The sequence below is a fragment of the Mya arenaria genome, chromosome 9 (genome assembly GCF_026914265.1).
Source record: "Mya arenaria isolate MELC-2E11 chromosome 9, ASM2691426v1".
NCBI lineage: Eukaryota > Metazoa > Mollusca > Bivalvia > Myida > Myidae > Mya > Mya arenaria.
The window spans coordinates 71730765-71749398 of NC_069130.1; the positions used below are offsets into that span (position 1 = coordinate 71730765).

At 36.7% G+C, this 18634-nt stretch overlaps 1 protein-coding gene across 1 annotated transcript in view; it reads left to right on the plus strand.

The window, feature by feature from the left end:
• The first annotated feature begins 8768 nt into the window (after positions 1 to 8768).
• Positions 8769 to 18634, plus strand: part of LOC128202697 (protein ELYS-like) — a 31781-nt gene continuing 21915 nt past the window's right edge. The window contains exons 1-9 of the mRNA XM_052903759.1: positions 8769 to 8906; positions 13393 to 13506; positions 13792 to 14066; positions 14404 to 14533; positions 15171 to 15314; positions 15663 to 15843; positions 16584 to 16706; positions 17188 to 17447; positions 18014 to 18146. Of these exons, the coding sequence (XP_052759719.1) occupies positions 13395 to 13506; positions 13792 to 14066; positions 14404 to 14533; positions 15171 to 15314; positions 15663 to 15843; positions 16584 to 16706; positions 17188 to 17447; positions 18014 to 18146 (1358 nt within the window). The 5' untranslated portion in view covers positions 8769 to 8906; positions 13393 to 13394. The remainder of the gene's footprint in view (positions 8907 to 13392; positions 13507 to 13791; positions 14067 to 14403; positions 14534 to 15170; positions 15315 to 15662; positions 15844 to 16583; positions 16707 to 17187; positions 17448 to 18013; positions 18147 to 18634) is intronic.

An 18634-nucleotide genomic window follows, 5' to 3' on the forward strand; every position in this document is an offset into this window, starting at 1 on the left:
GTAGTTTTATGTAAATATATATATTTTTTTATCTGGATTTGAATTAAATTTACTTTACAGCATTTTAGACTGTGTTTTTGCCGTGGCTTTGGTACGTTGGATAGTTATTTTTACTTAAGGAATGAATTGCGACATCAACCCCGCAATTCATTCCTTATATTTACACCAATAGTTCATTATTTCATTCAAGAATGAAAAAAAATCTTAATTTCATTTAAGAATTTTTTTTAGTTATCCTTTCTTACCCATTTTGTAAATAGAACAACCCGACTGTAACCTGAAACATTTTTCAAATGACGTCACAATAACGCGGGAAATGATCAACCACTTAAACTCACTTTCAAACGTAAAATTGAAACACTTATGGCAACAAAACATTTAAAATATAATAAATTAACACTTTCTATAATGTTGATTTATATTTTACGGGACGTGCTGACACAATACAAACAATAACAAAGTCAATAGTTTTCATGAATGTTATTATGCGATGAATTGCGATCCGAACATATCCGAAGATGTTGCTTTCATCGATTGATGTATTTTAGTAGGAACGAGTTGACCAATTTTTTGAGAGAAGTTTTTATCAGATTTTGGTCCAAAAAACATTCACGTTTATTTTTTTTTAGAAAAAAAAAACTACAGACATTATAACTTTGCTTTTGTGTCAAAATGACCCATACTTCCTAATCAGCAATGTCTTGTGGGTTGTTGATGATATCTTTTCAAATAAGAAAGATATTCAATAAACTAATGAATAATAGTGGATTAAATTCATTTTCTGGTTACAAAAATGCAAATCATGGTCTTTCTTTTAAAAATTAGCCGCAATCACTACAAAGCCTCAAGAAATTGTTGATTGGGTAGTAATGACAATTTTAATAACAAAACATTGTAACGGTCCGCTGTAGGCGGCGGATGTGCGTTCATAATCATAGTCTCCACTTCTATGCTCGTGCTAGGAAGCTCAGCTGTCCTGTGAGGCATAGTAAGTTGGAACTTCAGTTGGACTTTTGCACAGTGGAAGGCCCTTAAATGAAATCCAATTATGTGTTGATGTTATATAATAAACATTGTTCTAGGCAATTGTGGACGTTTATTCTGATGCCAGTCCAATTAAAACGATCTGCAATGTATGTTTCAGAGAATGTTTTTTTTTGTTTTACATTTACCTGGGAGTATGAAGTAGTGGTCCCAGATTATACCACCAGTATGTTACCAGTTCAAAGAAAACGATATACTTAACTCCATTTTGTTCGAAGTAAACATGCAAAATATATTAAATTAAACAAATACTGATTGCCGTTATTGCTCCTCCAACATTTAACACACTCAATTCCCATTGGACGCACATAAAAGTTGGCCCATAGTCAGAGGCATGCGTCAAACAACAACAACAACAACAACAACAGCAACAACAATGTAAGTCGGCATTAGAAAGACTCTTGCATAGCAACCTGAAAATGTTTCTTTGATCCGAGTAATAGTAAATAATTATATATGCATGTACATGACAATCTGTTAATTTTAGATAAACTTAGTTACTAGAAGGGTGTATCATGCCAGACAATTCATATATATATATATATATATATTTTAAATCTTGTCGTTCAAGTCGTCGTCATTGGACTGCTTTATACTCTCTTAGACTATGACTAGAGCCTAAAAGGATAGCCAGTACAACAAGTTGGAACACACTGGGGGTCGATCTGTTTTCGATTAGTACTACTAGAATCCACGTATAACTCTCTACCCTAAAGTAATTCGGTTTCTTGCAATCCAATTCAATTAAATTGATTTGAATTTACACACGTAACCTTACTGAAACATAAACTATTTACATGTAGTCACATAAATAAGTACTAATATTTTGGTGGCGATGATAATTGATAGATGGGTTAAAACGGTTATATAAAATATTTTGATACGTAAAAAAGTTAACCAACCGGGACAATATTCCCCTGAAGCGTATGAATAATAAAAAGGATCGAAATACACATATATTCTACATATCCATTATAAAGTGAAGTGTGGAGGGATGTTTAAGGCCATACCAAATCGTTCTATGTTTAGCGTCAACCCTTGGTACTAAAACATATCTAGCTAAATGAGTGTCATCCTATCTAATATATACACAATTGTTCTTAGGTCATTATGAACTTTTCTCAATTGTTAGTTCGATTTCCACTAAAAATGAGTTCAAATAAAACTAAAATAATGGAACGCACACAAAATGCATCATTTTCTGGTATCGAATGCCAAAAAAAACAAGTACAAAATTTAAGGATGTTGCAAACACTTGTGTTTTGTAGTGGGAATTAAAGTGAAAGAGAATATAAAATATTTGACATGATCGTTGATCATGCAAAAGTTGGTACCTGAATCAGTACTTTTCATTCTAAATCCGCCATTTTGTTTGCCATGAAACATTTTTCTCACTTAATGTTTGCATGAAACGAAATTACGTCCTCACCCTTGTTCTTTCTAAGTATATATCCTGAGGATAGAATATGCATTCCGAGACTTCCGTTTTAAGGCAAACATGGTGAATATATATATAAACAATTTTTTGGACCAGAAACGTAATTTGCTTCTCGTCATAACAAACAATATTTTGTCATTTTCAGCATTTGCCCACGATTTTTGAAAAAAAATATAAATTACTGAACATGTCGCTTGGTAACCGAGTGTAGTGTACATTTTTCCGCTTAGCCTCCGCTAGGTTTAATAAAAATTGATATAAAAATAACACACTTACAGCGATAATCCTTTTTGAGTTGAGCGGTATCTTACTTCTCGTTATAACTAAATGTGACGTCACAAACCACTTGGTATGTCCACACTGGAGACGACGCTTGTGACTTCCTTCTGTCTTGATGTTTTCGCATTAGTTTTACGAAATGTATTTTGCGTCCTAACATAACACAATGGAAAGTACAGGGACACGCCTAGTCCGTCTGGAGACACGAGACTAACGCCCGACGGGCACCCAACCAGGGTGAGGAATCACGTGACTTAAAGGGGTTCTCCCATGGGTCACCACGGGTCACAACCGTTTAAACAAACAATTAATTGTAGTTTTTATTAATTTTGATTATAGGCTAAGAACTATTTTCATACCTTTTCTGTCAAAAAAAGTTATATAAAAATTTACATCACTTGAAAGTTTGTTTACATCGGTTGTAACCCGTGGTGACCCATGCCACAGTGAGAACCTCTTTAAGTCACGTGATTCCTCACCCTGCTAACGAGAAACGCAAAACGAAGGAAATCACAGACCGCGCATGCGCCAAAACATATGTGCTGCTGCGATATTTATTTCCTTTGATATCGTATCCCCACAATTTGTCCAAGTCTCTGGTAGGGTCCATTGTCAAACGCTCACAGATATCTGTAGATAATTTCTTATGTCACCTTGTTTCCTGCATCTGTTCATTCTCTAGACATTCTCGAAGCTGTGTTGCCCATGCATGGCCATATCTAAATATACAATGAAAACTAGAGGAACAAGTTCATTAGCCAAGCATGTAGGAGCTTGTAGGAGCATGTAGGAACTACCCTGCTGAAAGGCCCACTTTAATGGCATAAAAGACACTAAGCGGGAGGCAATCAACAGACATGGCACGCATATACCAAAACACATCTTATTAAAAAATAGGGTTTCCGCCTTGGGTCGGTCATCGAAACATCCGTTCACTGGGGGCTAAACTAATTCCAATGCATGTTGGCTTTCTTTTTTATACGTTCACGCGGGGTTTTTAGTACTAGAAGTTCAAATCCATGTTGCTTTGTAATAATGAGTTAAGTTGGGGGTTATCAAAGCTGGTTGTGTTGATGCGATTACTGGAGGTTAGGAAAGTTCATATTCATGTTGGTTTTGGTGTATGAGTTTACTCAGAGTTTAAACTACATGTAGTTGGAATCTATGTTGGAAAGGGTTTAATGAGTTCACTTTGTGTTTAAATTAGTTCAAACCCTTCTTGGTTTGGATTTACGAGTTCGCTTTTTTTAACTAGAACCAATAATTATTATTGTTAGTTTTGGGTTAATGAGTTTTCTTGTTTAAATTTGTTTCACAATATCGTTCCTTATTGCGTTTTCAAGTAATTTACAGCAAATTGAAGTAAAACTTATGGATCGATATTTTTGCCCCATTTCGATCCCCAGCAAATTGGGCCGATCGATGCCTTTTTTATCCTTTGGGCAATGTTCCTGTTTTGATAGATTTGTTGAAGATTATTTGCAATCGATTTGCTCATTTTTCTGCTCATCCTTGTAGATCCTTATAGCGTATTGTATGTGGACCCCGAGCTTCAGGCGGATTTATGTCTTTTACAACCTTTAATATTCAATTTGCTGTTATCTCAATGAGTTAAAGTTTACTTTGACGAACGTTTTATTATGCAGTTTGGTAGACTGCTGGCATCCTTAGTGTTGAACACTGATACAAAGTGGCTGCTATTTCATCATCGTTTAGGGCCATTTCACCATTTGGCTTTCAAAGGTCGCATACTGTTATGCATGTTTGTGTTCAATGCAGTGTCTGTAATGCTATATTCGTATTTATACTTGGCTCTCTTTAGTCCGTAACTCGCTCTTTCCGGTTGTGATTGGATTTTTCATATGTCTGTGTGTTTTTGTGAGCATTCAATTTAGTCGTTTTCTCATTATAGATTCTCTGGTTTGCACATCAACAAAGCAGTTTTGAAAAAGATGGGTAATTACCTTACTCACTGGTATGGGATTTTTCTTTTGACTGCCTTATTTATTTCTTATTAACTTACTTATCAAGAGTCCATCGTCGGATACCCCCGATACACTACTACGCCATGTTTATTTGTGAAGAATTAAATTGTCCCCTTTTAGTTTTGGTTTTATCGCGTTTGCCCTTTTTATCTTAGTTTCTATTTACTAGTTGTTAACAGTGTTGATCTTTAAATACCAAGTGGTCTCTTTAACCAGGGTTTGGCAAGAATAAACTATGTTCTCCTCATTGTCACAAGCGGGTCGAAGGGGGTGGAACTCCGGGGTGCGCCCTCAATATATTTGTTTTTCAAGCAAACACATAGAAACAATTCCAAGTCAATATCGGAGAAATTATGACAGGAATCCCATCAGAATGCAATATTTTAGACTTTAAATATTAGTAGCCACAAATGTGTTGGGAAGACATCCCCCACCCCGTCCTTTATGCAGATACATCCCACTCATAGTTTGTAATTGCGTTGTATTTTTTTTCGCAACAGGTTAACTTCTGGAAGTCATTCGAGATCTCTTAACAATGGTCGATTTGAGCTTTTTATGGTGTAAAAATAGCTGCTCGTATTCTCCCCTCGATTTCTGCTAAAAACATACGAGTAGTTCTATGTATTTTACACCTTTGTTCCTGTCTTTGTATTTCAATAGGCCTATCAAACAGTGGTGCCTATCTTTGTGTTGCAGAAAGGTATTTAACTATTGCGACTTTTTCCTGTATATGTGTTGCAGAAAGGTACTTTTCTATTACGACTCGTTCCTGTCTTTTTTTTCAGAAAGGTATTTAACTATTGCGACTTGTTCCTGTCTTTGTGTTTTAGTTAGGTATTTAACTAATACGACTTGTTCGTGTTTATGTGTTCCAGAAAGGTATTTAACTTTTGCGACTTGTTCCTGTATGTGTGTTCCAGAAAGGTATTTAACTTTTGCGACTTGTTCCTGTATGTGTGTTCCAGAAAGGTATTTAACTTTTGCGACTTGTTCTTGTATGTGTGTTCCAGAAAGGTATTGAACTATTGCGACTTGTTCATGTATGTGTGTTTCAGAAAGGTATTTACCTATTGCGACTTGTTCATGTATGTGTGTTTCAGAAAGGTATTGAACTATTGCGACTTGTTCATGTATGTGTGTTTCAGAAAGGTATTTAACTATTGCGACTTGTTCATGTATGTGTGTTTCAGAAAGGTATTGAACTATTGCGACTTGTTCTTGTATGTGTGTTCCAGAAAGGTATTGAACTATTGCGACTTGTTCATGTATGTGTGTTTCAGAAAGGTATTGAACTATTGCGACTTGTTCATGTATGTGTGTTTCAGAAAGGTATTGAACTATTGCGACTTGTTCCTGTATGTGTGTTTCAGAAAGGTATTGAACTATTGCGACTTGTTTCGGTATGTGTGTTTCAGAAAGGTATTTAACTATTGCGACTTGTTCATGTATGTGTGTTTCAGAAAGGTATTGAACTATTGCGACTTGTTCATGTATGTGTGTTTCAGAAAGGTATTGAACTATTGCGACATGTTCCTGTATGTGTGTTTCAGAAAGGTATTGAACTATTGCGACATGTTTCGGTATGTGTGTTTCAGAAAGGTATTTAACTATTGCGACTTGTTTCGGTATGTGTGTTTCAGAAAGGTATTGAACTATTGCGACATGTTCTTGTATGTGTGTTTCAGAAAGGTATTGAACTATTGCGACTTGTTTCGGTATGTGTGTTTCAGAAAGGTATTTAACTATTGCGACTTGTTTCGGTATGTGTGTTTCAGAAAGGTATTAAACTATTGCGACTTGTTTCGGTATGTGTGTTTCAGAAAGGTATTTAACTATTGCGACTTGTTCATGTATGTGTGTTTCAGAAAGGTATTTAACTATTGCGACTTGTTCATGTATGTGTGTTTCAGAAAGGTATTGAACTATTGCGACTTGTTCATGTATGTGTGTTTCAGAAAGGTATTGAACTATTGCGACTTGTTTCGGTATGTGTGTTTCAGAAAGGTATTTAACTATTGCGACTTGTTTCGGTATGTGTGTTTCAGAAAGGTATTTAACTATTGCGACTTGTTTCGGTATGTGTGTTTCAGAAAGGTATTGAACTATTGCGACATGTTCCTGTATGTGTGTTTCAGAAAGGTATTGAACTATTGCGACTTGTTTCGGTATGTGTGTTTCAGAAAGGTATTTAACTATTGCGACTTGTTTCGGTATGTGTGTTTCAGAAAGGTATTGAACTATTGCGACTTGTTTCGGTATGTGTGTTTCAGAAAGGTATTGAACTATTGCGACTTGTTCATGTATGTGTGTTTCAGAAAGGTATTGAACTATTGCGACTTGTTCCTGTATGTGTGTTTCAGAAAGGTATTGAACTATTGCGACTTGTTTCGGTATGTGTGTTTCAGAAAGGTATTTAACTATTGCGACTTGTTTCGGTATGTGTGTTTCAGAAAGGTATTGAACTATTGCGACTTGTTTCGGTATGTGTGTTTCAGAAAGGTATTTAACTATTGCGACTTGTTTCGGTATGTGTGTTTCAGAAAGGTATTTAACTATTGCGACTTGTTCCTGTATGAGTGTTTCAGAAAGGTATTCAACTATTGCGACATGCTCCTGTATGTGTGTTTCAGTAAGGCTTTTAACTATGTTTACTTTCTTCAGTTTGTCATCGGATATGTCTTTTATTTCTCTTGCGTTGTTTCACTCTTTTTAAGACAGCTTACCTTAGGTTTGCTTTATAATTTTGTTTTCCTAGTCTATGTTGTTTTCTACGTCTAGGACTTTAATCCGCTAAGCAAAGGCGTTCACCATGTCCTTATTGTATTAGTTTACATCACTTATTTTTTTCTTTACTCTTCATTGTCATAAAGTTGATATTGACTCCAATTAGGCATGTATGTATATATCAAATGAATTGATGTATTGATTGTTTTCGGACAAGCGTAAGATTGTGTAAACTAGTTAAACCCTCAACCCGAATGTTCGACCATTCGGGTTCAAAGTTCAAGAAAACGTTTGAAAAACAGAATTACCATTTTTCTTATGAACGAAAAGTTGTTTATTTTCAAACATATCTTAATTTAATCTTATGCAACCTTTTTAAATTTCAAATTATAGTTTGGCAACATTTTCTGATTCAAAAGTGACGTGTTTAGTTTTGGTCAAGGGGGATTAATTACAGTGGATTTTAAAAGTAGTTCTTAAAGTTGATATTTTCTCTCCTTAGTTTTTATTTCACGGATAAACCCCTATATTTCATCGAAATGTATGAAAGAAAATGTTTTATCTAATAACTATCCTCAATTGTTTTGCTAACACGTTCGACCTTAAAAAAGCATTCAATAAATGGCGGCGTAGAAAATTGGTCATTTATTCATGCCCTGTTTAATTTTAAAGTGCTGTCGTGCATTGACTGTTATTATTTGGAACATAGATGCATAAATAAAAGTTAATTTATTAAAGTTCAAAAAATGTTTTTACTAAAAACGAGTGAATAATTAACTATAAAAAGATATCGAAGAACGTTTTCTCCATGAAACGGAAATAGAAAATTGACAGCTTATTTTTTATATACGTATGATATACTTTGAGTTCATAGAAAACACGATTTTCAAAAAAACAACCGGGGTATATAGAAAATAAATTAAAAACTAATAAAACTCCGGAAATAAGCGTAAAAGAAACAGAAAGTTTGTCGATTTGAGTATTGTATCGTATTTGATTTCACTCGTGATCATAGAAAAAACTGTATTTTCACTCGTGAAATAAAATTCGATAAACGACACTAAAATTAACAATTATTCTCTCTTTATATAACTATAAAGAATCTATATTTGCCGTCTAACGACAAATCCTGGATACACCCCGTTGTAGTTATAGGTACACTTCATGTGTTATGGTAATTTCTTAGCGAATAGGAATTTATTAAATGGAACAAACAAATTTAGAAGTCAAGATACCGCTGTAGGGATTTAGTATGATTTAACCTTCGCCGAAAAATATACGATGCGCAAAGAACATGCGCAGACCTTCCATGTGCCGGCAAAATGGCGGTTACAGCAAAAATCTGAAAATTGAAATGGTTATTTTAATGTTTTCTTAATGTAGACCATAATGATTTGTAAAAACCATTACTCACGTGATACAACCTCACTTTAAAGGTTTGTCTGACATAATTTTTAATCGTTGTTGATTGACAGTTTTGGAATTAACAGATTCTGTCCGAAAAAAAGGTGATTCGAACGATTTTTCGAAAAATTTAAAATGTATTTCTTGATTTGGAAATAATTCAAATTGAATGTCACCTGTAAAAATCATACATTTCTTTGTAAGTACTATGCAATGCAAGATATGTTAGATCTGTTTTTAAGAAGAAAATAAAAAGTTATAGGTGGTTAGTGTCGTTGTTGTTGATTAACATTGTCATTGTATAGAACTCAAAAACATATTTGAACAAAGCAGGTTGCCAGAAAAAATAAACTCACCTAAAGCAACGTCTAAAGGCTAGCAATGACAGTTAATTATTGTTGAATTATGTCCTTTTTTCAAGAGATAAAATAACAGACATGCTTTGGTGTTCGCCTCGCTGCAATAAATGTCAGTTTTTAGCTTGACTATTCGAAGAATAAGGAGAGCTATCTTAAAGTTAGTCTAAAATAATAGACGTGTTATACGGGATTCTTCCAATCCCTAACGTCTAAACGGGAATGTGCAAAAAACGGGGGTGTTTTAAAAATATTGAAATTGTTTAAAGGGAAGTATTTTATGGTTGAAATTGATCATAAAGAGTTATATTCATATTTTACCATGTAAGTGAAATGTTATTTTGCACTAAACAAGCATTTTATGCATTAAAACAAGTTGTTTACCTTTCCAATAAAACGAAAGCTGACTGACACAGACAACAATTATGCGAAGGGGAACAACTCGATACAATCGTAATAGCTCGGCCTCCTCCGACAAAGCTTCGAGATAGACCTCGTTATACAATCGTAACAACTCGGCCATGGCCGAAATGTTCCGAGTGATTTAAAACTGTGCCCTAAAGCCTTGCAGGTGCCCTTCATGTATCCATATATCGTTATGTTTTGACAGAATGAAATGAAAAAAAGCCGTCAAACTCATAATTATAAGTTGAATATTTATTTTTTTGTGTACGGAACTAATATAAAATAACATTATCTGGTAATATTTCTTGTTTTTATGATATTTTATAGACGCTATATGCTTTAACCCGGAATCCTGATCGGAACAACTACCCACTTTTGATACTAAACAATTTGTACGTGAAGGATTTGCCATATCAAAAATCTAAAAAAAATCCGTCAACGTACAATTATTTGGACTATCTTAAAGTTTGCCTACCACCTCAAATATTTTCAATGCCCATTGACATATGGCTTTAAAACTTTGCACACTTGTTCAACATCATGCCCCCTGTACACAGGAGGAGGTAACTCTATCAATCATTTTGACAAAATTATGCCCCTTTTTCTACTTTGAATCACGGACCTATAAAGCATGGATTGCAACTGCCCCATATCGGTGAAACGATAAGAAATAATAATTTACCCACAATCCTTAGCGCGGGCTCGGCAAATATTGAAAAATTCCGCCGAATCTCCGATCGGTGATAAACGGCGATCTTCTGTTATTTCCGCCAACTCTGCTAATATTGCCTTGTTCGTTATAGATTCAATTATAATTAATAACTGTGATTTTAATCAGATTCCATTGGACTATTATCAACTCAAATAAAAGTACCACGCATTTAAGTCAATTTTAATTAATGTTTTCCTACATGTATATATTCGGCCGATGTCGGACGTCTCGAAAATGACCACACAGTAAGATCTCAGAATGAAATCCCGCTGCACGCGTGAGTTTTAGATTATCGCATTAACATAGATGAGAGTTGCCAATCCATGGTTTATAGGTCCATGTTAGAATTTATGTTAAAGTTTGCGTACCACCTATAATATTTTCAAAGTCCATTGACATCTGGCTTTGAAACTTTGCAAGCTTGTTCACCATTATGCCCCCAATCTGTACACAGGAGGAGGTAACTATCAAGCATTTTGACAAAATTATGCCTCTTTTTTTACTAAAATTTTAAGTTTGCGTCACACCTCAAATATTTTCAAAGTCCATTGACATCTTGCTTTGAAACTTCGCACGCTTGTTCACCATCATGCCCCAAACTTGTACACAGGAGGAGGTCACTGTATCAAGCATTTTGACAGAATTATGCCCCTTTTTCGACTCAGAATTTATGTTGAAGTTTGCGGGACACCTCAAATATTTTCAAAGTCCATTGACATCTGGCTTTGAAACTTCGCACGTTTGTTCACCATCATGCCCCCAACCTGTTTTCAGGAGGAGGTCACTGTATCAAGCATTTTGAAAGACTTATGCCTCTTTTTATGCCCCCGAAGGTGGGCATATTAAAATCGCACCGTCCGTCCGTCCGGCTCTGTAACTTTCCCTTGTATGGACAGATTTTAAAATAACTTGCCACATGTGTTCCACATACCAAGACGACGTGTGGCGTGCAAGACTCGTGTCCCTACCTCAATGGTCAAGGTCACACTTAGTGTTTATTCACAATGGAGTGCTGCATATAAGGACATAGAGTATAGGTTGTCGTGTCCGGGCTGTAACTTTCTCTTGTATGGACAGATTTTAAAATAACTTGCCACATGTGTTCCACATACCAAGACGACGTGTCGCGTGCAAGACCCGTGTCCCTACCTCAAAGGTCAAGGTCACACTTAGTGTTTATTCACCATAGAGTGCTGCATATAAGCATAGAGTATAGGTTGTCGTGTCCGGGCTGTAACTTTCCCTTGTATGGACAGATTTTAAAATAACTTGCCACGGGTGTACCATATACCAAGACGACGTGTCGCGTGCAAGACCCGTGTCCCTACCTTAAAGGTCAAGGTCACACTTAGTGTTTATTCACAATGGAGTGCTGCAAATAAGGACATAGAGTATAGGTTGTCGTGTCCGGGCTGTAACTTTCTCTTGTATGGACAGATTTTAAAATAACTTGCCACATGTGTTCCACATACCAAGACGACGTGTCGCGTGCAAGCCCCGTGTCCCTACCTCAAAGGTCAAGGTCACACTTACTGTTTATTCACAATGGATTGCTGCATATAAGGACATAGAGTATAGGTTGTCGTGTCCGGGCTGTAACTTTCTCTTGTATGGACAGATTTTAAAATAACTTGCCATATGTGTTCCACATACCAAGACGACGTGTCGCGTGCAAGACCCGTGTCCCTACCTCAAAGGTCAAGGTCATACTTGGTGTTTATTTACAATGGAGTGCTGCATATAAGGACATAGAGTATAGGTTGTCGTGTCCGGGCTGTAACTTTCTCTTGTATGGACAGATTTTAAAATAACTTGCCACATGTGTTCCACATACCAAGACGACGTGTCGCGTGCAAGACCCGTGTCCCTACCTTAAAGGTCAAGGTCACACTTAGTGTTTATTCACAATGGAGTGCTGCATATAAGGACATAGAGTATAGGTTGTCGTGTCCGGGGTGTAACTTTCTCTTGTATGGACAGATTTTAAAATAACTTGCCACATGTGTTCCACATACCAAGACGACGTGTCGCGTGCAAGACCCGTGTCCCTGCCTCAAAGGTCAAGGTCACACAGTGTTTATTCACAATGGAGTGCTGCATATAAGGACATAGAGTATAGGTTGTCGTGTCCGGGCTGTATATTTCCCTTGTATGGACAGATTTTAAAATAACTTGCCACATGTGTTCCACATACCAAGACGACGTGTCGCGTGCAAGACCCGTGTCCCTACCTCAAAGGTCAAGGTCACACTTAGGTGTTTATTCACAATGGAGTGCTGCATACAAGGACATAGAGTATAGGTTGTCGTGTCCGGGCTGTAACTTTCTCTTGTATGGACAGATTTTAAAAAAACTTGCTACATGTGTTCCACATAAGAAGACGGCGTGTCGTGTGCAAGACCCATGTCCCTACCTCTAAGGTGAAAGGTACACTTAGTGTTTATTCACAAGGGAATTCTGAATATAAGGACATAACAGTGTAGGTTGTCAAGTATGGGTGGTATTTTTTTATGTTCAGAGGCAATTTAAAATAACTTGCCATATGTATTTGACACGTAAAGGCAAGATCAACTTTTCATGTACTGACCTTGTTCGTAGGTCAATGTCACATTCGGGGGCATTCGTCACATACTGTGACAGCTCTTGTTTGACTTAGAATTTACGTTAAAGTTTGCGTACCACCTCAAATATTTTCCAATTCAATTGTCATCTGGCTTTGAAACTTTGCACACTTGTTCACCATCATGCCCCCAACCTGTATACAGGAGGAGGTAACTCTATCAAGCCTTTTGACAGAATTATGCCCCTTTTTCGACTAAGAATTTACATTAAAGTTTGCGTACCACCACAGATAATTTCAAAGTATTTTATATTGTCTTTCACTGAGAATAGTCGAGTCAACCTGAATTGGTACAATATTACATTATTGTTAATCATGTAAATTTGTTTTCAACAAATTTTAGAATTTAAGCAACCCTTGAAAGCAATTTATCAGTGCAGTTTGTGGGCTTGTTCTTATTTCAACCCCTGTTTTTATACTTACAGTTATGCAGCTGGCGGGTAAAGCAAGCAGGGTGTCAGAGTTCAAGACTTTTCCACCAGATTCCCTGGCATGTCTTGAGGAACAACCTGCAGGGGCTATCTCTGGAGTCTCTAAAGGTTAGTATTTGGAAGCAAACATAAAAGCAATGCGAATTATTACTCTGACAGTCTGACTCTGAAATATGTTGCCATAACAATTATGTTTATTGTCATGCTCTAGTTTTAAACTGTTCAATCTTTATTTATTATACATAACAGTCATTTTTTGTCAGAAAATATGATTTATAACAGAGAATAGAACTAAGAAGTATTTGAAAAAGCTTTCAAGCTAAAATACTTTATCATAGGATAATCTGTTGAATCTTTAGAATGCGGAAATGTCATTCTTTGTTAAAACAACAGATGGAAGAAACTGCTGGGGTGTGCGGGGATGTCACCTGGAAGTGCTGGACACATCAACTGGGGACCGTAAAGCAGCCTGGCAGTTTGGAAAACTAACAGGGGATGCCCATACCAGAGTAACCTGTGTTAAGGAGATGTGTCCCCATGTAGGGGCGATAGGGGGCGGGGCTCTTAAGCTGCTTGTAGGTGTATGTGATGCCTCACCCACTGGCCTCCTCTGCTTGTTTGATGTGGCCTCAGCTAAGGTGGTGAAGGCCATAGAAGTTCCATACCCTGTAAGTTGTTTGCTCTCAAATATTTTTCTTCTTATTTTCAATTAATGATATTCATTTTTATTATCAGAAATTTAGAAGTAAAATATAATAAGAGCTGTAGTAAAACTTATTTAAAAAGAGCTTTAAAACATACATCAACATTTAGATATTTTTTTTCTGAAAATGGTTTGCATTTTTTTATCCACTTAATGGTTCCATAGCAAACTAATAGAAACAAATTGAACTGTACCAGTTATGTAACTGTCTATCATTCTTTCTTTTAAGTTAGTTATACAGAATGCATATGATAAACAGAATGCACATGTTTTGTAAGTGGTGTTTTTCCATGTTGTTTCAGGTGACTGAGGTGGAAGTTGTGTCGATTCATTCACAGTCTGTGGCCCCTCGTTGGGCCCTCAGTGAACACCTGACCTACTTTATTGGCCTGGTTGCCGTTGGGACAAACACTGGACATATCATTCTCGTTGGTAGGTCTTGCAGATATCGCGAAAACCGTCAGTCCGACGGTCCTGACTGGTAACTTTTGACTCGGTCCGACTTAATTTGTTATGGGGTCGGTCCGTCTGACCGACAGTATTCACGGCCAGGTGTAAAAAAATAATGAAGATTTAATCTTTATCAATTATCAAACACCGCTTAAAAATAAGAATAATTTATTTTGTTTAACAGAAAATCGTGTTTTTTTTCAATGAAATTATCAAATAACCATTTGTTTACGAATCCAACGTCATTTTCCAATAGTGTAAATGTCGGAATGCGAACCGCATTAAATCAAACACCATGCAGCATTTGCCTCTCTTTGCAATACATTACCAAATAATGTTTACTACTGTGTATATATCCTGCAATGTTTTGAAACGCTAAAATGATAAACCATAAACATTGAATTGCTTTAAATGATAGTTCCAAATGATCCAAACAATAATCTTATCCTTTGGAACATGCTATTTGATTAAGAAAACAGTACCGGTATGGTCCAAAGAATACAAATTGCCAAAAAATCGCCCAATCAGAATTTTCGTTACGATTAAGTGCGAGTGTCTGTCAAAATATATAAATTAACAATGCTGAATGTTACGTTAATGATGAAGGTGTTTTCCACAGACCTGTGTCTAGATGATCAGGAATTCTACTCAGATGAGGAGCTACCCAGCCACCTACACATGATATCTCCACGAGTACGAGATATTGAGAACCAGCGCTTCCATTGTATGTCACAGGGCCTGCATCTAGCCATGGACATCAATGGTAAGTTAAACTAGTGTACTATTGTATATACTTGTCATGTTCTAGTAGTTTGCTATTAATCAGATAAATTCTGCAGAACTTGAATGTTTAACAGTTGTAATCAGAACTGGCACTGTCTGTATTTGATAATGTAGTTATTTAATTACTTATTTTAATTGCCTTTCATGATTCTCCGATTGTTGTATATCTAAAAATCCTACATTGGTAAACATAAAGTAAGGGATTAGCTTATGAATATGTGCAATAGTGAGCACTTTGACATGTGACCTGTGTTTTCTTTTCAGGCAAGTTTTGCTTTCTGTTCATACAAATGGAATTCATAATATCATAACATGTTGGTATTTGTAGAGACCATGTTTACACGAAGTGGGTTTGAGTATCAGAAACCTGATGGCCTTGTAATGAAGACATTCCGGCCAGACATGGTAGCAGTGACCTGTCTACGATACACACCACAGGCGGGACTCCTCATTGTGGGCTTCAACTTTGGCTGCTTTCAGCTCTGGAAACTTCATGTTCCTGTATTAGAGTAAGTACCAAAAGATAACGCTTTGGAGATGAAATGTCTTCATGTTTATTGCTGCTGGAAAATTATTCACAACAAAAACGTATGTTAATTTACAATGCATAAACAAATTATGTTTACTCTATTCATGGGGAGACATATATGTATTGTTTTTTCCCTGTTATATGCGACACACTTTGTTTCCACTCAATATATATCGCTTGCACCCAGGAACTTCATACTTGGTGTTCCAGTTTATCTTGACCAGTAGATGACCCCTATTGATTTTGAGATCTGTAGGTCAACGTTCAAGAAAGCAGTACTCTTAACATGAAAAATAGGTTTATGCTCCAAAAGCTAAGAACGCCTTGGCCCACGAAGTTCATACTTGGCCATGATTAGTAGATGACTCCTATTGATTTTGACATCAGTAGGCTTAGGTTCACAGTGACCTCTAGGTAAAAAACGATTTGTTGGTCACCAGTCTGTACATCACACTTTGTTTCTGCTCAATAACTATAGAACTCTTTGACCCAGGAACTTCATATTTGATATACCAGTTGGTCATGAATAGTACATGTTCAAAAAGCACTCTATAGATGGACTTACAAATTCATTGAAATAAAACTTCCTAGGTTAAAAAGCTTACCTGGTTTTGAAGACTTGCTTGATCCTTGTGGGATTTTGATCTTTTATGAGAAAAGGCTTTATATGAAAGTAGGTATTCATGTAGCTAGTGAATAAATACACATGATCTGTTACAGGTACAGCAGTCGTCTAGAGTCGGAACCCCTACCTATCTCTCACATAACTTACCAGGAGCCAGAAAATGACCCCAAAAATTTCTGTTATATCTGGGTGGCGCGAGGACAGCCTGAGATGGATGAGTATGTATTACTTTATCTTTGGAAAGTAGACTAGAGCATTAATAACATGTCATTTAATGAGTACATGTTAAGGTTTGATAAGTCTTTGTGTTGGGTACCTGGTCACACGCCACACAGTTGGACGGGTCTTGTCGATACCATTCCAACGGTACCTTGATCGTCCCGATCACACTGTGGGTTGTTGAGTGGTGGCCATTCATAGTTCTCCGTGCTGCTGGCCTTGACGAGGCGAGATGCAAAAATGCCTACTTCTCCCTGTACTTTCGGCTGCTACTTGACCAACGACAGAGCCCGGGCGAAACTTTGCCTGCTGAACTTTAAAATATACAGCTACAGCTGTTGTCTTGAATAACATATTTTCATCACAGTGCTGGTAAATCTGACTATTTAAGGAAAATTTGCTTTGTGTTTTATCAAATCATTTTGCTTTTGTTTCTTTTGAATAGTAAGAAATGAAAAGCTCCAACCTTCTTTTTTACAGTGGAGGCTATGATCCTTCAGTTAGCAGTATAGCCCTTTATCAGTTAGCCTTCAACCACAAAGCCTTCTACAGCAACTACGGTGTATTTTATGACGGCTTAGCCTCCGTCGGACTTCGTATGGAACATAATTTGACAGCAAACCTGGTTCAGACTGGTTCAAACTTTGAAGGCTCGAGTAAAGTGATTTCCTGTTCAAATATGAGTGATCCATTCTACCAGCCCCCTGCTGTGCAGCAAAAGGACGAATCATTTGAAGAAGGTATGCAAGCTTGATTGGTTTTTAGGAAGTGAAAGGGGATTAGCAAGTTTCGTAATTAGTTTGTCTGTTTGTCAAAGAAATAATGTTGACATATCATCAAAGCCATGGTGTTGCTGCCACTATGGTCATTGTGTTACATAACCATGGCCATTACTGAAATAGGTTGAAATATAATAACGTGAAACTTAGCTACCGTAAGTAACTTGGCCAGCATATTACTAGTGTTGCAAGACCTCTTTGCTTGAATTTATTTTCGAAAGTTAGGGGAAAATGGATGAATGTTGGTGGCATTTCTTGTGATGTTCTTGTTGAAAAGGTTCAATCTGTAAGAATTTTATGTACCAGAATATATGCACATACCAGTATACAAATTCTTCAAATTTTTTATATACTTTAAATATTTTGGAAAATATTGTCAAAAATATCTTGTTCATTGAAATTGGTTGTAAACAAGTAAAGTGAAATGCATGAACAAAGTCGTGAAGGGCTTAGCTTAAATGTTTGGGGATAATGGCCAATAACATATTAGTTACAGCTCATAAAAAGCTTGTTTGATTTCCCAACAGCGGGCCAGGGTCCAGACCTGAGTCTGTGCATGTTTGTTTGGGAGACGACGGATGGACAGTCCCATGTAGGCAGATATCTGGCAGTGTTTGATATCAACCGATGGTACCAAGCTCAGATGCCCGCTTCTGTCAGGTAGGTGCAGCGTCCAGAAAGTGTTTCTGCTCTAAGAAGAAATAAAGTAAATGCAATGTTTGCCATGTTTCGGCAAAATGGATAAACTGTCATAGCAGTGGTGCTATTGATGTCATCATCATCAACAGACATAAGCTTTAATTTTTGCCATAATTTTTAATGATAATTGATCTAAGCATGACCTTGAATTCACCTGTAATGAGGGTCAGTACTCTGGCTCTAATATTGATCAAATAATGCCAAATGATTGGACAACTAAAAGAGCTCTGGGTCATATCCACTGCAATGGTGGACACTTACTTTTTTCCGCAAGAGTCCCATCAGGTTATGCAACTGCCCTCACAATTTTTAAGAGTCAGAGTCATTATCGTGGAGTCAGCCCAAAATTCATTGGCAAAGATAAGAAAAAGCTCCAGAATCTAGGAGTATGGGCCATAATTTAGGAGACACTCAACCTTCCGCCTCAGTTGGTGTTCACCCTGCATTGC